General features: G+C 49.0%; 1 protein-coding gene and 1 non-coding gene across 4 annotated transcripts in view; both read left to right on the top strand.

Annotated features, from left to right (window-relative positions):
* The window catches only part of LOC103185731 (coatomer subunit zeta-1), a 16,313-nt gene extending 3,752 nt beyond the window's left edge, over positions 1-12,561 (top strand). The window contains exons 2-10 of one of the 3 annotated variants that reach the window (XM_042343319.1): positions 2,131-2,199; positions 2,396-2,477; positions 3,090-3,181; positions 3,695-3,750; positions 4,161-4,238; positions 5,276-5,327; positions 7,166-7,204; positions 8,782-8,814; positions 12,494-12,561. In XM_042343319.1, the coding sequence (XP_042199253.1) occupies positions 2,131-2,199; positions 2,396-2,477; positions 3,090-3,181; positions 3,695-3,750; positions 4,161-4,238; positions 5,276-5,327; positions 7,166-7,204; positions 8,782-8,814; positions 12,494-12,541 (549 nt within the window). In that variant the 3' untranslated portion in view covers positions 12,542-12,561. Of the gene's footprint in view, positions 1-2,130; positions 2,200-2,395; positions 2,478-3,089; positions 3,182-3,694; positions 3,751-4,160; positions 4,239-5,275; positions 5,328-5,468; positions 5,568-7,165; positions 7,205-8,781; positions 8,815-12,493 lie in introns of all 3 variants that reach the window. The other 2 variants (XM_042343320.1, XM_042343321.1) reach the window with 2 other exon arrangements.
* Positions 12,562-19,680: 7,119 nt separating this feature from the next.
* Positions 19,681-19,752, top strand: trnaq-uug. The gene has a single exon. It is a non-coding gene; the product is annotated as a tRNA-Gln (tRNA).
* The last annotated feature ends 485 nt before the right edge of the window (positions 19,753-20,237 follow it).

Raw genomic sequence — 20,237 nt, 5'->3', positions numbered from 1 at the left:
AATCTGCAACTTTCTGACCCAGAGGCAGAAGTGCAACTGGCGATGCCCAGCTCGGACTCTTGACCAGTCTGCAGGATCTGAGGCACAACAAATTCCACTTTGCACCTCTAGGGGCATCATTTTCATCTGCCCGGGGAAGCCACACTCTCATACTCCCCCCTCCACCCCACCCCAACCTTCTTACATTTCGCAATTCTTAATAATTGTCACATTTGTTATGGCGCCTTACCACGTGCTTCACCGAATATATTGTAAAGTAGGTTGACTGTGTATTTTGTGGGCGAAACGCGGCAGCCGATTACGCACAGCAGCGTCCCCAGTGTTGGATTAAGTGACCAGATTTTTTTTNGAGGGATTTTGATAGAAAGCGATCCACCAATCGACTAACAACTGGGTTCCGACTGACTGCTCGGTAAACAGAGGCGGTTAGAGTAAGGAAACTTGCCTAAGGTTTTGCCCTACACCGGGACTCGAACCTGGGTTCAGAAATAAATGTCCAGGGATATGGTGCTGCCTGAAAACCCTTATATTCCAGGTTTGGGGAGTGTCCTGAGGGAACAGTTGGGAACTCCATGTTTCTGCTCTCTCTTTACCCTTGGCTCAGCACTTTTAGGCTGAATGTCTCTCGTGTTGTTGGCCAAGTTCTGAAAGTTCAAAGCGATGCTTGACTCAATCTGCCTTTCATGTTCAGTGGGTAAGTGAGTGGCTCCCAGCAGTGAGAGTTCAACGAACACTGTGTTACGGCACACGTTTACATGTGACCCTGCACCTCGGTCTGAAGAACATTCCCAGTACTGTGGAGCCTTGACCATAGAATTGGATACAAGTCAGAGGAACAGGACGAGGCCATTCAGACCATCAAACCTGTTCTGCCTGTTTATTACAACGTCATCCCGCATCCCACAGTGCTATAGGAGTGTTGTATAAACCCACCTGTCGATCTCCCTTAAATCCCAGTTGGTTCTGCATGTCCACCCTCTGAGGGGCTGCACTCCACAATCTCACTACTCTCAATCTGAAGAAATATTTCCTGAGCTCAAGTGAGTGGAATTAAAGATGCCTTTAAAGGTGTCAGAGAGCTGCACAGACATAGGCCTGAGTCTTGGCTCATCAGACTAAACTCGCTCACACAGGAGCATCAAGCTATCTGACCTGCTTCCCGTTCCTACACGTCCTGGTTACCTTTGTTACCCTCGATGGGTAAATGCCCACAGGTTAGTGTGGAGCTCAACCGTACACATCCCAAAGGTTGGATCCCACCTGGGATTCCATGTTTCTGTGTCGGCCTTGAGTGGGATTTCACTGTAAAAATCACACTTGTTTGGGTGCCACGTGGAACAGTGACTAGAATCTTAGCCTTGGGTGACAGTCCAGCTTGGATGCTAGAATATAGTCCAAATTACTAGACCCTAACCTGTACCCCAATGTTAACCCCAAAAAGGCCTCTTAAAAAGCCCCGTAAAACTAAGTATACCCGAAATGAGTCGCTTACTCTGATTCGCCCACAAAATATACAGTCAATTCACTTTACAGTATATTCTATGAAGCGCTTTGAGACGTCTCGAAGCTGTGATAAGGCGCTGTATCAAATGTAAGGATTATTATTGTTATTATAAACGTTTTCCCCTTTCGATAATTTGAGATACACAACACTCAGCAGCTCCCGGTAAACAGGAGGCAAGAGAAACACGAGGGGAGGACGACTAGTGAGAACAACAGCAACTTGCATTTATCCAGTGCCCTTCACATAGGGTGACGTCCTGGACAACAACAACAAACCGCCGTGTTGGGATCAGAGAGGGGCGGAGGGCAGGGGGTGTGGGGGTGGGAGGATGACCTAATAATAATCCCTCCAAAACAAAACAATAATAAATTGGTCATTTTCAATCTACGACTGTTTGTGGGACATTGCTGTGCGCAATTGGCTGCCGCGTTCGCCCACAAATATACAGTCAATTCACTTTGCAGTGTGTTCTGTGAAGCGCTTTGGGACGTCCTCCTGACGTGAAAAGCGCTATATCACATGCAAGGATTATTATTATAACATTTGGAGAGGGCGGAGGGCAGACATGAAAAGGAAGGTTGTTTCTTGCTGTAAATGCTCTTGGTTCTGTGGTTTTGTGCTTCCAGGAGCCGTCCTTGTACACGGTGAAAGCGCTCCTCATCCTGGACAACGACGGGCAGCGCCTCTGTGCCAAGGTCAGCGCTCAGCCGGTCTGATGGCGTTCGAGGCTGTTGGTTGAGTGTGATGCTGCACTAATCTCCTCTCTGTCTGTCCGTCCATCCGTCTGTCTGTTTGTCTGTCTGTCTGACTCTCTGTCTGTCTCTATGTGGGCTGTCCAACCGTGTGGGTGTGTCTGTCTGTCTGTCTGACTCAGTCTCACTGTCTCCGCAGTATTACGATGACACATATCCTTCCACTAAGGAACAGAGGAATTTTGAAAAGAACGTTTTCAACAAAACACATAAAACTGACAGTAAGTTTCTTTCTACTGCCTCCAGTCCCTCCTCCTGCTCCTAGCCCAGGGTGGGCGGGGCGGTGGGTTGGGGTTGGCGGTGTGGTGTGTGTGTGGGCGGGGCGGTGGGCAGTGTGTGTGGGTGGGGCAGTGCGTGTGTGGGTGGGGCAGTGTGTGGGGCAGTGTGTGGGGGTGGGGCAGTGTGGAGGTGGGGCAGTGTGTGGAGGCAGGGTGTGGGTGGGGCAGTGTGTGGGGGCGGGGTAGTGTGGAGGCAGGATGGTGGATGGGGCAGTGTGTGGGGGCGGGCAGTGTGGAGGCAGGGTGTGGGCGGGGCAGTGTGGGGGTAGGGCAGTGTGGGGGGGGGCAGTGTGGGGGCGGGGTGGTGGATGGGGGCAGTGTGTGGGGGGGCGGGGCGGTGTGGGGGGCGGGGCGGTGTGGGGGGCGGGGCGGTGTGGGGGGGGGGCGGTGTGGGGGGCGGGGCGGGGCGGTTGGGGGGCGGGGCGGTGTGGGGTGCGGGGTGGTGTGGGGGTGGGGCAGTGTGGGGGCGGGGCAGTGTGTGGGGGCGGGGCAGTGTGGGGCGGGGTGAGGGTGGGGCCGCTGTTGCCCGGTGGGTTCTGACCGTCTTGTTTCCAGGTGAGATCGCGTTCCTGGAAGGTTTGACCATTGTGTATAAGAGCTGCATCGACCTTTACTTCTATGTGGTGGGGAGTCCACAGCAGAACGAGGTGACCGTTGGCCGGAGAGCGTCCGGGGCTCGGGGGGGGGGGCAGCATTAGTACATAAGAACATAAGAATTAACTGGACGTACGAGCACCAAGGCCCCTGGAGTTGGCCTTCCACCCTCCCGGCCGTGGCCTGACGTGGCGTGACCCAAACCTCACAGTGCCTCCCCAGATATTATTTTCCGGCAGAAATCTATCCCGTTCGTCCTTGAAGCAGATCACACTTTCTGTTTCCTCCGTCTCCCTCGTCGCTAACTGTAACGTCACATTCCCCGCTGTACAGATCCTGTATCCCGGTGTATATGCCGTGTGCGATTGGCTGCCACATTTCGCCCCCCCCCCCCAAAAAAAAATATGCGGTCAGTTCACTTTACACTATATTCTGTGAAGCGCTTTGAGACGTCTCAACGACGTGATAAGGCTCTATATCAAATGCCAGGATTATTATTATTATTATTATTATTATTATTATGTGGTTGCTTCGTGAGTTGTGTAACGCCTCTGCCTCTCTTACAGCTCATGTTAATGACTGTCCTCAGTTGCCTGTTTGACTCCCTGAGCCAGATGTTACGGTAAGTACGACTCCACACACTCTTGAGGCACTCACTCGACCTCTTTACTTCCGTTCCCCGCGTCAGGTCCCAGCTTTTCAGGTTTTGTGGCTTTGCCCAACACCTCAGTGCTGGAAGGATAGTGCAGAGGGAGCTTTGTTCTGTCTCTGATAACAATAAATTACATTTATACGGTGTCTTTCAAGTCGGGAGGACATCCAGAGGCTCTGGACAGTCAGAGAATTTGGACCCGAGCTGGGGGTTGAGATCAGGAGGGGTGGAGAGGAGGGAGGATAGGGGTAGAGAGGAGGGAGGATAGGGGTGGAGAGGAGGGAGGATAGGGGTAGGAAGGTGACCAAATCTGCTTGTCTGACTCTGTTTGTTACAGAGTTCCAGAAATGAAATATCCTTTGTATGTTTGTTGTCCACAGGAGGAATGTGGAGAAGAAATCTGTGCTGGACAACATGGACGGGGTGTTGCTGGTGGTGGATGAGATTGTGGATGGAGGGTAAATCCTCTGGAAACTTTCTGGTGTTATTTCTTCTCCTTTACCTGAACCTTGTAGGTTCCTCACAGTCACTATCTCAACCACAGCACAAGAAGCTGGGCTACAATTGGGTTTATTAACCCTTACAGTCCTCAGGGCTCTGTCCTTGGTCCCCTCCCCTTCGATATCTATATGCTCCCACCTGGTGAAGCCATCCGCACACAAATAGGGTCAACTTCCAGGTGTGTGCAGATGACACCCAACTCTTTCTCTCTGCCTCCACCCTCGACTCCAGAACCCACTGCTATTCTGGCAGATTGTCTTGTCAGACATCGAGTCCAGGATGAGAGCTAACATTTCTTGTGCTGTATCATGGAAACATCCCCAGCGTGGTTTAAAGTTTTCAAGAATCGAGTGGGAAAAACACAGAGGGGAAAAGTCATGGCTCCTCCCTACATAAACTGTAGACCGTAGGATATCCAGAGCTCTGCAGCTCATGTCCTCTCCCGCACCAGGCTCTGTGAACGTGTCACCCTCCATCCTCGCTCTGCTGCGCTGGCTCCTAATCTCCCAGCAGATCGAATTCAGGATTCTTATCCTCACTTTCAAATACTTCCCTGGCCTCACTTCACCCCGACCCTGGGACCTTCCATGACCCTAACGACTGACTGCTCCGCAAACACACAGCCTGTTTCAATCTCCACGCCCACTCCACCTCACCATCTGCTGCCATTCTCTGGAATTCCATCCCAGAATCCCTCCACCTCCTTCTCCACCTTGAAGTCTTTCTCTTTGACTGTGCTTTCCTCTTCTGCCAACCCTCCCACCCGCCCCCACCCCAGCTCAGGCTTCCAGTCCGCTGTGTAAAGCGCTTTGAGACGTCCTCCTGACATTCAAGTCACTGTTATTTTACTTACGTAAAGGTCTCCTGCCTTCCATTTAAGATTTACCATGAAGACAAAAGGTATCCGTGTGGAGGGTGCTGTCTAAGTGCAAGTTGTTGTCGTCGTACCTCTAGCTCCTGTCGTCACTCACAATCACCTCTGTCTGTCTTGCAGTGTTATCCTGGAGAGTGACCCTCAGCAAGTCATACAGAAGGTGAACTTGAGGGTGAGTCTCTATCCTATAACGTTCTGACTTCTCGCATTTCCTTCGCTCTTGCAATTCCCCTCTCCTGGATTCACACGCTGTTTTATTTCTCTGCCTGTCCGTCTGTCTTTCTCTCTCTCTCTCTCTATTTTTCTCTGACAGAATATCTCAGAGCCAGCCTATGGTTTCGTTCTCTTTGACTATCTCAGCACTAGTGGGCAGAGTAATGGACAATCCCAGAACCAACTCATGTAGTTCCAGGTACAGATGCGTGGAGTGTTAGGGTGTGGACTGTCACCTGCGTCAGTCCTGAATGTTAGCTCTGTCTTCCTGGCACATGTCAATGCTGTCTCTGTTGTGTGTCTTAGTCCTGTGTGTCAGTTTGACCTCTTATTGTGCGTGGGCGCAGGTTGGGACGTCCGGGTCATCGGGTTATACCATTTCCTGTGTGTCCAGCAAAGGTCTGCACACTGAAGCCAACAGTGCACAAAGCAACAGCCTTATAAGCAAACCAGCATTATAAGGGGGCACATTCCACCAGTTACTGTATTGGGAACTTATTAAGACTCTTGCCCCAAATTTTACTGAGTGAAAATTCTGCTTTAAATTATCCACTGGCCTCGGGGGTGACCTTCCCTCCTGAGCCTGTCACGGTGGTTGGTACCAGTGTCGCCCACATTCCCGTTGGAACTGTTCTGGCTGCGGGTTGGAATGCTGCTCAGCCAGTTACCAGGTTGGTTCCACAAAGTTCAGATGAGATCCCTTTAACAAAACAGCTGATACTTCACATGTCACAATTTTCACCGCGTTGCACCCTAACTTACATGCCTTGTAAGTGACGTACAGTAATTTGGTACAATGTGTAATACATTTGGACGTCTTACAACGCTCTAAATATAAGGGGTTTTTCACTGAAAAAAAAACTGATCCTAAAAGAGATGAGCGATGAAATTTATATTGCGAGTCTGAGGTTCTGGTTACGGGGGGGGGGGTTAAATGTCAGGGTTTGGTTCAGATCTCAGTGTGTGTTAAGTCATGGGGGTAAGTCATTGCATGTTTAACCATTATTAGCATTGTATTTTTCCTGAATCCGGGGGGCGGCTTTGCATCTGATTGCATACATTGCTGCGTGAATCCTTTCCTATCACATTCAACCCAAGAGCAGGTTTCCACCTCATTCTCTGGGCAGTCGTGTGAAATTAGATTAGGCTTTTGCTGAATTCTCACTCCTTTTCACTCCCTTCTCTACCCCCTCCATGACTCACTCTGGAACTGAGTCACCCAGAACCTGAAGGTCGCTGGTTCGATCTCTGGGCTGAGCCGAATTGAGACGCAATCCTGGGCTAATGAGAGAAAAATCATTCAGCGTCCATTCAGTGGAGTCCTGTAGCTCAGTGGTTAGACAACTCACCTCGCAAATGGGAGGACTCAGGTTTGATTTCCGGGCAGGGTGAAATGTGAGGCAAGTTTCCTTACTCCGCACCCCCCTATTTGATGAGTAGGAACCCAGTTGTTAGTCGATTGGCGGATTACTTTTCCAGGGCTCATAAAGTGGTCCAAAAATATTTTTTTTAAATAATAATTTAGTCACTCAATCCTCGACTGTTCGTGGGACATTGCCTTGGGCAATTGGCTGCCATGTTTCTCCCACAAAATATGCGGTCAATTCACTTTCTGCGAAGCGATTTGACGTGATAAGGCGCTATATCAAAGAAGAGAGGACCTGCACTTTTAACTGTCAGTGAGTGTAAAGGAGGATGGCATCTTTAACTCAGCGACAGGAAGACAAATAGTGAAGGGGTGACTGTGTCTTTGACTGTCTTTTTGGTCTGATTGAGATGCTGTACTCTGCCCCATAGGTGGATGACAATCCCTTAACAGAACACAGTGTGGCACAGGTAAGACAATAACACAAGCACACAGCCAAACTCTAGCAACCAGGAAAACCTCAGGGGGATGAGTCCTGAGCTAAGTGACATAGAGCGAGAGGCATTAACGCAAAGACAAATCACACGACGATAAATGGACATCCTTAAACTCCAGTATGTGGAGCGTACAGGACAAGTACTAACGGGGATTTACAAGGGTGTCACCGGGGATGAGTGCTTATGGCTTTCAAGAAACATTGAACAAGTTGCAGCTCTTTTTTCTCTGGAGTTGAGAGGATTGAGGAGGGGCCTGATCCAGGGCCTGATTCAGTGTTATGAAAGGATGGATAAGCTGGACGTTGAAAGGCCATTTTCACTGATTGGTGAGTCCAAAGCGGGAGAGCATAAATATAAGATAGTGAGTGATAGAACTTGATATATACACGAGGGACAAAGGAATCGAGGTGTATTAAGAGAGGGGAACAGGAGGGATGGGGCTCGTGTGGAGTATAAACAGGCCCCTCAAACATTCTACTGTATAAAATCATGGCTGATTTGTACCTCAACTCCAATTACCCGCCTTTGCCCCCCCATCACTGACCTAACAAATAGCTATCCACCTCAGTCTTGAAAATGGGAATGGATTCAGCATCCACAGCCTTTTGGATTTCACAGATTTCCACTACCCTCTGGGTGAAAAATTCCCTCCTGATTTCACTCCTAAATGGCCTGGCTCTCATTGTAAGATGCTGCCCCCCACCCCCCCCGTTCTGGATTACCCCACCAGAGAAAATGGTTTCAGCAGTGAAGGGGCTGGGAAAAAAGAATGAAATGCTCCTGCGGTTCAGATGCCAGGCGTTAGAGAAAAATGGGATTAAGACTAACTGCTGCTGGAGGTTTTGGAGTTTAGGGCGATTCCAACCAAACCTGGGTTATACTCCAGTTCAGGACTGAGCTGCTCCCTCACATCCCCTGTAACAAACTCTGGCTTCACATCACACCCGGATCAACCTTAGATCCTAATGACTGAATACTAATGCTTGCATTGCACAATAGGACTGGTCACGTTGGGAGGATGTCTCAAAGCGCTTCACAGGATTTACTGTAAAGTGTAATGACTGTGTTTTGTAGGCAAACACAAATCCTGTCTGTGTAACATCTGTAAAGTGTCTCTCTGGTTCTTCTCCTGTTCCACCGAAGGCACAGCCTCACACAGGGGATGGACTGATAAATGCTCTGCATACCTTGTTCAACTGGCTGTTCTTCATGTGTGGATCTTGACTCAGAGGGTCTTCAACGACTGAGCCCCTTCCACCCACACCTTCCTGCTGTGAGTGGGAAGTCCTCCTGAACCCAGGGAATCACAAGTCCCTGAGGACTATAATAACCCGAGATCAGCACAGACCAGAGCAGGGATCGAACCTGGGACTTTCCTGGGTCTGGGCAGCTCAGAACCACCCAAGACCCAGGAGGAGAGCTGCTGATAGAGAAGCTGGTGCTCGATGACTAATCGACTGACTAATCGATGATCGTGAATCTATGAACCGGTGCTTGTGGCTGAGATCAGCATGTTTAACACACTAACCCTCTGCGTCTTCTCCGTACAGCAAATCTCAAAGAAGCTGGGGGTGGCTAACAATGTAAGTTGTTGCGGCTTTCACTGTGTGTGGCGAGGGAGGGAGGGCTGCAACTCTCGGCTTAGAATAGATGGAGCCGTAGACAGTTTTGAGGGGGAGAGGGAAAACGAACAAGTCAATTGGAAAGTTGTAACTCTTGACCCAGAGCGCCCCCTACTGGTGATACTTGGAACGGCCATCGATCGCCACCGAGAGCATCGCTCCGTACCATCTAAGCAGCAAAAAAAAAACCACCCAAAGGACAACACGTCTGACTGTGCAGCACTCCTGCTGTCTACACTGCTGTCGGCCTAGACCAAGGAGCTTGTGACTTAACCCGGGTCTCCAACCCATAACCCGGTTCCTCAAGGCCAGAATATGACCGACTGAGTTGAATCCACGTTAAGTTGATATGGCTTTGGAGACATGACATTTCCCAGAATGGTGGATCAAATGATTGTGCAGCAGATGGCTGGGAACTGACGCACCAGATTAGGGTTGGTGGGTGCAGGTGGGTTAGGGTGGATGAGGATGGGGATGAGGTTTAACCAGGTCCGGAAGAGATCGCAGGGCAGACCCCAGGAGTAGGGGGTGAGATGGCATCATTCCTGGCGCGCAGAGACACTGATGTCGCCCGTTGAGGTTTCTCGCCGAGGCGATCTCTTCTGCCCTGTTGAGCGGCTGCAACCCACTACACTCCCAGCGGGAAGCCGCTGTCTAAACTCTCTCTGCATTTGATGTTGCGCCTTATCACGTCGCTGGGACGTCTCACAAAGCGCTTCACAAAATATACTGTAAAGTGCAGTGACTGTGTATTTTGTGGGCGAAACGCAGCAGCCAATTGCGCACAGCGGTGTCCCACAAACAGTCATGGATTGAGTGACCATTGTTTTTTTTGGGGGGAGAGCATTATTTACCCCAGGAAAGCGATCTGCCAATCGACGAACAACAGGGTACCTACTTACTGCTGAGTAAACGAAGGCCTGTGTGTGGAGTAAGGAAACTTGCCCAAAGGTTTTGCCCTGACCGGGAATCGAACACGGGTCCTCTTGCTTGCGAGGCGAGTGCTCTAACCACTGAGCTATGGGACTTAAAAATAGGATTGTATCATCAAACCTTCTGAGTGGAATCTGCTGCTCGGACCCGCTTTGAACCTCCATCACCATCGTGGTGCTCCCTCGAGGCAGAGTGACGCACGGCTGATTTCCTTAGTGAGGGATCCTGTTTAGGGATCATCACCTTTCAGAGCTCCCGGTGTCTGAATGAGCCAAATTCAGAAAATACAGGATCTCGTTGAAACAAAAAGATCTTTTATAGATACACACACACCACATACACACACACACGCCACGTACACATGCACACACACACCACATACACACCACATACACACCACATACACACCACATACACACACATTCACACACACGCCATATACACCTGCACACACGCACACACAGACTAAAAGCGGCAGGAAATCCTTTTTTTTTTAACGACGGTGACTCTGTTGGGGATCACTTGATTGCTCCTGGGTTGTGATTCTCCCTTCCTGCGGTTGCCCACACACATCCCCGTGAGCTGCTTCAATACCCACCCTCTCCTGGGCAGGGACCAGGGAAGTGGTCGTTCCTCCCATAAAAAAAATATATATATATTTTTGCTCAGCCGGGTGTCTGACACATGCTGAAGCCCATCCCCGTGCTTAAGAGTCTCCAAACCAAGCTGAGGAATTCCCTGCGTCCCACCTACACATGGAAATCCCAGAGACAGATTGTTGGAATGGAATGCGAACTCTCTCTCCCTGAGGGACACCTCCCACCGACCTAATATTTTTAAGTAGAGTAGATGCCAAGGTCGCAGGATAGCAGGTCCCAGGTTTGTAGGGTGAACGATGGCAGGTTTAGCGATGAGAAGAGCTATTTCAGGACGGTATTGTTGATCAGATCATTGGAGAAATGTGTAATGGGAAGATAATAGGGTGACAACTCTGGAAGGATGAGACCAAATGGGCTGATGAGTTACCTTCCTCCAAAACTCCTGTGATTTTTGTGAATCTATAGAACAACAACCGCAACTTGCATTTAGATAGCACCCCTCACGTAGGGTAGCATCCCAGGGCACCTGGCTACACTGTCTAACCTGAGACTATAGTATACTAACCTAACCTGCTTGGTTAACTCTGCTCAGCTCCTCTCCTTACTGCAACGGGAAAGTGGGCTGAGCTCTTCACGGGCTCTTCCTCGCAGTGACTGAGAGTAGTGACTGTGTGTGTGCGTGGTAGTGGTGGGGGGGGGCAGAGAAGGCGGCTTGGGTTGATGTCCTCTTGCCCCAAGAGAGCAGATAGGGAAAAAGATGGCCCCGGACTCACAGAGTGAGGGAGGAAGATCAGAGAGAAAACTCAAGGAAACCAATGCTTCGTGTGATCGGTGGTCAGACACTGTGACACTTCACTGAGAACCCCACTTGCCGGTTGGTTGCTCTCTGGCCTCTTGAGTCAGAGGTTTGTGGGTTCAAGTCCCGTGTCAGGACTTTGAACTCATTTTGAACTAAGCTGAAGCTCCACCGCAGGCAGGGCTCAGGGGTACAGGTGCCGTCCTTTGTGTGAGAAGTTAAACCGAAGGTCCCGTCTGCCTGTTCAGGTGGACGTTAAAAATCCCCGGACAAATTCGAAAAGAGAAGGATTCTCTCTCTCTCCCCCTCTCTCTCTCGCGCTCTCTCTCCCCCAGTGTCTTGGCCAACAGTCCCCCAAATACAACCGACCATTCACTCCGTGGCCGTTTGACGGGTCGTGACTCTGTGCAAATTGGCTGCTGGGTTTATACAGTGAACACAATTTAAGGTATAACAACGACAATAACTTGCCTTTATATATCACCCCTCACGCCGAGTAGCGTCCCAGAGCACTTTGAATATAATATATCCTGTGAGGGTCTTTGAGGTGTTCCCCTCCCCGACATGAAAGGCGCTGTACCAGACGCACGGATTATTATTACCCACTAACCTTTGTCACTGCCTGAGTGACCCTGGTTTATTTTGTGCATCAATCTCCTCTGAGATTGTGCAGCCTCAGGGCAACTGAACTCGAGCTGACCCTATGTGTTAGCTCACAGACACTAACTGAAACGAGCACTCGATTATTGTGCTTTATAACGCTAATAATAATCCTTACGTTTGATATAGCGCCTTTCACGTCGGGAGGACATCTCAAAGCGCTTCGCATGATGCAGTGTAAAGTGTGGCGACCTTTGTGTCTCGACCTCTGTGCATTTTGGAGGCGAATGCAGTGGGCGCGTTAATGTCCACAAACAGCCACGATCGGGCAGAACGACCTTAAAATACAACCGCACATTCACCCGAAAAATACGCAGTCACTGTACTTTACAGTAACATCCCGGGGAAAGCCCTTTGAGACGTCTCGACGGTGCGATAAGGCGCTACATCGAATACAATGCCAGATACAAAAATACAATTATTATTGATTAACCTCTTAATTTTGAGACAAATTGCCGCACAGATTGAGCCGAGGGGGTAATTTGGGCCTTTGCTCAGGCGGAAAAAAGTAAAAAAGGAACGTGATTGGTTTTAATATTTTAATTGTTCTCATTGTAAGATTGAGTGCTGATCGTGACATCCGCTTAAAAATGATGGTCGCATTAAAATACCTCCTTTTTCTCTCTCTCTCTCTCTCTCTCTCTCTCTCCAGGTTCTCCAATCAGCGAAGGAACAGATCAAATGGTCGCTGTTAAAATAAAAGGGGATGTTTTGTCTTTTCTTCCTGTCGTCTCAATCAATTCCAGAAACTGGGTCGGTCTGTGTCCGTGTTCATCTCCAACCCAGTGAGACGCGGAGGATAGAAGGGGAAGTCTGGGGTAGAGGGGGAGGGAGGGGACCTTCTGTAAGAACCTCAAAATCAGCAGTTTATCTGCCGACGGGACCTAACACATGCTCCCGTCCTGCTTCCTGACACAAGTGAATGTTTTGATGACATTTTTATCAACAAAAACCACGCCATTTGTGGGTTAGATCCTCTCAAACTCCTGAGGTGGGATCTGCAATTCTTCCCCTCCAACATCCCCTTCCCCCCGCCCTCTGCCCCCAGTAACTGGTTTGCCTTTCCAGGTCCTGCCAATGATGAGGACGTCTCAAAGCACTTCACAGGGTATAGTGCAAAGAATGACGAATGCGCATGTGTGTGTATTATGAAAGCAAATGTGGGGGTTGGGAATCCTCCCACTCAATCCAAAGCCCTAACGGGTCCGAGCTGGCCAAGCAGAGGAGGGAGTTCCTCCCGGTGTCCTGGCCAGCGATCCCCAGAGAGAGTTGGGAAGCCCCTTTTCATGGCTGTTTGCGAGAGGTTTCTCTGACACCACTGGTTGCTGCATTCGCCCACACGCACACACACACACAACAGTCACTGAGCTTTACTGTAAATCCTTTGAAGAGCTTTGAGACATCTCAACCTGATAAGGTGCAGCGCCACACGCAAATATCAATTCGTTTTAGATGTTGGTTGGCTGTAGCATGAATTGACATCTCCTCCCCCCCCATAGTCTGCTCACCGTCACTTTTGGGGTTTGGGCGTGAGAAATACTGTTAGGACTGAGGACTTCGGCAATAGTACTCAGGAGGGGAGAACATTAGCTAAAACATTTTCAGAATTGGGGTTCCATAGCGTAGGGGTCAGAGCATTCGCCTCGCAAGCGAGAGGACCGGGGTTCGATCCCCGGGCAGGGAGAAACCTTAGGCAAGTTTCCTTACTCCACACACCAGTAGGAACCCAATAACTGATGGGGGCAATAATCCCTCAAACAAAAAATGAAAATAATTTGGTCACTTCAATCCACGGCTGTTTATGGGAGACACCGCTGTGCGCAATCGGCTGCCGCGTTTCACCCACACAATATACAGTCAGTTCACTTTACAGTGTATCCTGTGAAGCGCTTTGAGACGTCTCGATGAGGCGCTGTATCAAATGCCGGGATTATTATTATAATTACTGCAAAATGCATCCTGCCTTTGAGTGCGAGTCAATGGTGAAAATCCTCAGCTGTCTTGTTGCTGCGTATACAACAAGAGAATTGTTGAAATAGGGAAACGGACCTGAAGTACTGGAAAGTGCGATCGTGAGATTTGGTTGACGCGCTGGGGTCTAAGTTGCGCTGTTTCTTGACAGGTTTCTTAAGAAGTGTGGAATTATCAAACCATGAGACGTGCTCAAGGATATATTCCAAGGCATAAGGTTTTGGCGTGACGTGTTTACATGCCGTGTGGGACGTTTGTATGGCGAAGTGCCGTATTTACGTGCAGGGCTGTTTACGTGACAGTAACACGGCCTGTTAACCAACAACAACAACAAAGTTACATGTGTAAAGCGCCTTTCGTGTCGGGAGGACGTCCCAAGGTGCTGGACAGTCAGTGGTTCGGACCCGAGCTGGGGGTCGGGGTCGAGGGGGTTGGGAGGCGAGGGAGGGGTGGGGGGAGCAGGGTGATCGAGCGCACGGTCGAAGAGGAGATGGTAGTTTAACATTGCGTGTTTAAGCTGTCAATGGGCGCAACTCGGGTGCGGTGTCTGACACGTGTGTTCGGCTGATGACCTGTTGCCGTGCTTGTCATGTTAATATGGCTTTTATCGTGGAAACAGTTTGTTTCTAACCTTTCTAATTCATAACTGTGTGCGATTCCTTGGAAATACTCAAATTGAGCATTGCCTAAAGAGGAACACAACATACACAATCAATTCACTTTACATTATATCCCGTGAAGCACTTCAGGACGTCTAGAAGACGTGGTAAGGCTCTATATCAAATAACAACATAGTTAATATTATTTAAGCGCTCCGAGTACACTGTCCGGCTTGAAGGGCACTTTATAAATGCAAGTTGTTGTTATGAAGTTACACAAAGGAGTCATTGATAGATCAGGACGGACTGGGGGCAAGGTATTTCAACACCTGCTCAGAGGGATAAAGTATGATGCACAGACTCACTTCTGGGAACATATAGCGTCCATCAATAGTATTAACACAATTATGTTCTGACGCGCGCACTCGAGTGGGGCAGACACGAGCCGTTCCTACTCTTACAGCACCATCTGATGGCCAAAATGTGGCACCATTTTCAAAGACCGAGAAGGGGGGAGTTCACTCGCTTCGGAGCCGATGCATTGCTGTGTTGTTATATTCCTGTATGGTATTGTATATTGTATTGTTTGCTCGCAGTGCTTTGCCGTTCATGCTTTGGTCTGAATAAACTCTACAGATTTCCGATCTGCTTCAGCTGCTTCGTGTTAATCGTTTCAAGCTTTTTTTTACCAGTTTTTTTTTTTGCGGAACAAAGCGATACTGCTGTTAACTCTTGTGCAGTCACTTTGCCCTGCTCTCCGGTACCCTTTGCCCTGCTCTCCGGTACCCTTTGCCCTGCTCTCCGTTACCCTTTGCCCTGCTCTCCGGTACCCTTTGCCCTGCTCTCCGGTACCCTTGGCCCTGCTCTCCGGTACCCTTTGCCCTGCTCTCCGGTACCCTTTGCCCTGCTCTCCGGTACCCTTTGCCCTGCTCTCCGGTACCCTTTGCCCTGCTCTCCGGTACCCTTTGCCCTGCTTTCCGGTACCCTTTGCCCCAATCCCTCTGCCTCGACCCGTCCCCTCCCTCTCACCCTTCAAACCCTGTCTTGCAAACTAACCTCTTCGTTCGCCACCTTCTTCTCCCGCCCGGTGAAACACTTTGGGACGTCCTCCCGACGGTGAAAGGCGCTATACAAATGTAATCTTGTTGTCGTCGTTGTTGTTGTTCGAGTCAGAAGTTTGTGGGTTCAAGCCCCGCGTCGAGATTTCGAATCACATGGATTAAGATGTCACTTCCAATGCAGCTCTGAGAGGGGGTGAGGGGGTGAACCCGAGACACTGCACTGTTTCTCTCTCCTGGTTTCTTGACCAACAAATCCCCCGAAATAAATCAAAACCCCAAATACTGTAAATAAATTGGTCGCCGACATCCGCGGCTGTTTGTGGAGGTGGTGGGGGGAAGGTGGGGGGAAGGTGGGGGGGAGGGTGGGGGGGGGAACGGTGCTGTGTTTCACCCGCAAAGCAACTTTGCAGTAAGTTTTGTGACGAGATGACACGGCCCTGAGGCTCGTCATTGTACATGACATTGGTTGGTTGGTTGATTGATTGATTGATTGATTGGTTGATTGATTGATTGATTGATTGGTTGATTGATTGATTGATTGATTTGGTGATGAATGTGATCAAGATTTTTGCTGACGAGCGAGAAGGGGGCGGGTCCTGTGCTCACACAGCTCCGCCTCTGTAGGTTTGGCCCAATCGCGGGCGGGTGGAGCGAGGCCACGCCCTCTGCGGCCAGACTGACCAAAGGTGTGGCCGCCCCTCCTCGCGGCGCATTGATTGGCGCACAAGAATCAGGGGCGTGTCCCAGAGAGGGGTGGGGGGGGCACCCATCACTAGAGCGGCCAATGAGAAGCCATCGTGCAAATCCCCTTCCCGTGATTGGTTGGTCCGGGGGGCCAGGGTGGGAGGGAGAGGGCGGGGTGGGGGGGGGGGTGCGGGGTGTAGGGTGTGGGGTCTCTTTAAATTTATTTAAACTTTTGTATGTTAAAGGTCCTGAAATTTAAAGGGAATTCATCTCCGGGAAATAAACCGACAAAGGTTTCCGCAACACTTCTCTTCGAAAAAACGGAAACCCTCTGAGATTCGGAGCATATCGGAAATAGGGATGAAAACGGGAGGGAACCGTGGAAGTGGACAGTGGGGACACAGAAACAGACCCAGAAGTTAACCTTTCGGGGTGTTAGCGTCAAATAAACACAGGTAGTTGGACGAGGTCAGCGGGAACCCGGCTGTTAGTCGATTGGCGGATCGCTTTCCGGGGTAATAATCCCTTAAAAACAAAGGAATAACAATTTTATGTCAGGGTCCACAGTCCATCAACACTGCCATCGTGGTTAGACTTTAACAGATGGTAGATTATAATAATAACAATAACAGTAACAATAATAATAATAATAATAATGCTGAGTATAATGCCTTATCACATTGTCGAGGTGATTCAAAGGCGCTTCGCAGGATGAAGTATAAACTATAAAGTGTTTTTTGACTGTGTTTTGTGGGTGAAATCAGGCAGTCGGTTTGCACACAGCAGTGCCCCACAAACAGCCACAGAGTGAGTGACCAATTTGATCCATTTCAGCTCCAGAAGATCCTAATGACCTCATTCTCTCCCTCACCCTCCCACGAGTCCACATTAGCTTTCAAGAGGGAACTAGACAGACAGACAGCTAGATAGATTAGATAATAGATAGATAGATAGATAGATAGATAGATAGATAGATAGATAGATAGATAGATAGATAGATAGATAGATAGATAGATAGATAGATAGATAGATAGATAGATAGATAGATAGATAGATAGATAGATAGATAATAATCCTTGCATTGGATATAGCACCACATCATGTCTTTGAGACATCTTAAAGCTCTTCACAGGATATATACTGTAAAGTGAATTGATTGTACATTTTGTGGGTGAATTGTGGCAGCCAATTGCGCTCAGGAATGTCCCACAAACAGTCGTGGGTTAAAGTGACCAAATTATTATTATTTTAAAAAAATTTGAAGGGGTAAACAGGTAAACAGAGGTGTGAGTGTGGAGCAAGGAAACGTGCCCAACGTTTCTATCCAAAAAGGGGGAACTTGCGAGGGAATGAGGAGGGAAGGGGAGGCCGGTAAATGGGACTGAATAGATTCTTCCTTCAAAGAGCAGCAGAGATACGGTGAGACGAATGGTTCTCTTATGTAATGTAAATTTCTTTTTGTCTGGTTTGTCTCTCACACGCCGCTGGCTACGGATTTCCAGCAGTCAACAGCCCCATCTAGGGGATATGGTACACCAGAACATGCAACTCCAATTCAAGTTTGCTGGTTTGGGATAAAGGAAACCTGTTCCACCGCAAACTCTCCGGCAACGCTCTTTCATTCCGTTCCCAGGCAGATGGGGTCTCGATTTAAGAGGTCTCGTCTGAAGGATGGCACCTCCGACAAGTCAGGGCTCCTCCAGCCCTATGAGCTCAAGTCCTCGCAGCCTGGCTCAGTTGGTAACACTCTCAACTCAAGAGTTAGAAGGTGATGGGTTCAACCCCACCTCGAGATTTTGAACTCATCCAGTCCAGTCTGACACTCCAGGGCCGTGCTGAAGGATTGTCTGGAGGCAACTGCACTTTGGATTAGATGTTCAACTGAGTCCCTGTTTGCCTGTGCGGGTTAAAGATCCCACGGCATTATTCCAGAAGGGAGTTTCTCCTGGTGTCCTGCCCGACAATCGTCCAGATAAAATTGCTCATTCACTTCATGGCTGTTTGTAGAACTTGTTGTGTGGAAAATTAGGAACATAGCAACATAGGAATTGCTAGACAAGAAAAGCCCAAAGCCCATCCAGTTCACCGTCTACCATCCTGGTAGTCCCGTGCTACAATAATGGAGATGTTGATAGCAATTAATTCTGTTTGGGTTAGTCTACAACACAGTGGAAAGCTTTGGGAACCTTAGATCCAAAGTTACCCGGTGCTTTCAAGCATTTTACACTTGTCCTGTCTCAAATTACTCATATAGTGTATCCCAAAATACGATTTCCTTAAATAAATCTATCTAATTTGCATTGGAATATAGGAAATTAAGCTGCCGTGTTTGACAACAAAATACATAGTTACCACAATTCACAGTAAATCCTGTCAAGTTCTTTGAGATGTGCCTGTGATGTGAAAGGCACTGAAACAAGTTATTATGCATTATAATAACTTAATACAGTTATTATAATGATGTAAAATTTTTGCCCACAAAATATACAGCCAATTCACTTTACAGTACATTCTCTGAAGCGCTTTGAGATGTTGAAGACGTGATAAGGGACTATATCAAATGCAAGTATTATTATTATAAGAGCTATAAGTACAGCTGTCGACAGGTTGACGGGTGTCAGTTACACTGATCTCAATGTGGGTTTGTTGCCTGTACGATGGTTCGACTGCGTAAAGTGGCCATTCAGTTAATTAAACAAATGTAATCATTAACTGCACAGGTGCACTGCACAGCAGAATGAACTTAATCACTGCCATGTGAACTCACGTAGCACGAGAATCTCCGGGTGTGTCGGCCTCTGCACCAGATGGGCATAGTCTATAAAATGTACAAAGCCTTCTCGTGAAAAAGCCTTGAAGAGGTGAGCTCACCCACCGCCATCGGGAGACTTGCATTTGCTACAGGTTGGTCCTAGCTGGGTCTGGCGGGTTCAGGTGGTTAGACTCCAGCTTTGCCCACTGTTTCATCCGCCCGGGAATCGAACCCAGGTCTCTCGCTTGCGAGGCGAATGCTCTAACAACTGAGCTACAGGACTCCGTTCCCCTGTTATACCTCCATTCCCCTGTCCTCTTATTAGTTGTCTCCTTTCCCCCTGTAAGGGGCAACAAGGCTTAGAGTAGCCTTTACTGCTGCCCTGCCTGAGACCAGCACCTCTGCCCGGATCAGGAGTGATTCTGCCCCCAAACTTGCAGCTAATTACAGAGTTGCTGGATGTGAGTGGTGTTGATGTTTTGGAGCAATAAACAAACACTGAGGCTCGAAGATGTTTCATTATTCGAATGTCTAGCATTCGCTGTCGAACACTGCTCAGAAATCGGACAGCAGAGCCATCGACCAGTACTGCAGCTGTCAGGCAAAAGGGGAACATGTATTTATATCAGCGCCAACTCGTGCTGAAAGATCCCAAAGTGGCTTACAGTAATGACTGTCAACTGCAGAGACTGTGCACTGTGCAGAAAAAACATTTCTTTTCGATTAGTGCCATGGGATCCTTAACATCCAACCTGACCAGTCTGCCTCAGCCGGTCCCATGGTGTAATGGTTAGCACTCTGGACTTTGAATCCAGCGATCCGAGTTCAAATCTCGGTGGGGCCTCACAGCTCAGTGCCTCGAGACGTCCTCCCGACGTGGAAGACGGCACCTCGCAGGTGTATTTTGTTATTGTGCGCCGCTGTGCGCCATTGGCTGCCGCGTTTCGGCCACACAATATACGGTCAATTCACTTTTACAGTCTATCCTGTGAAGCGCATTGAGACGCCTCGAAGACGTGATGAGGCGCCGGGTCAAACGCAAGGATTATTATATATTGTTATATATTATGTATAGAATTCCCAGAGGTGGGGCCAGGAGACACGGCGCACCAGCTTTTGTTTGGTTGATCTCCGAGTATCTCATTCAAGCTCATCCCCAAATTACGTGTAGCAAATCAGCTGTTAGTTGTGGGGTTGTAACAGGGCGAACGCAACCAATGGGATCTGGGTGTAGGTGATGGGTGTCAAGCATTGTCCTCTGGCCCCATCCCCTCTCCTCCCTCCTCGCTCTTTGTCCCACTGCTCTCTCTTTCTGTCTCTCGCTCTGTG

This window comes from Callorhinchus milii, unplaced genomic scaffold, assembly GCF_018977255.1.
Source record: "Callorhinchus milii isolate IMCB2004 unplaced genomic scaffold, IMCB_Cmil_1.0 Scaffold23, whole genome shotgun sequence".
In the NCBI taxonomy this organism is placed as follows: domain Eukaryota; kingdom Metazoa; phylum Chordata; class Chondrichthyes; order Chimaeriformes; family Callorhinchidae; genus Callorhinchus; species Callorhinchus milii.
Note: the sequence above shows the minus strand (reverse complement) of the source record. Positions and strands in the feature narration are given on the sequence as shown.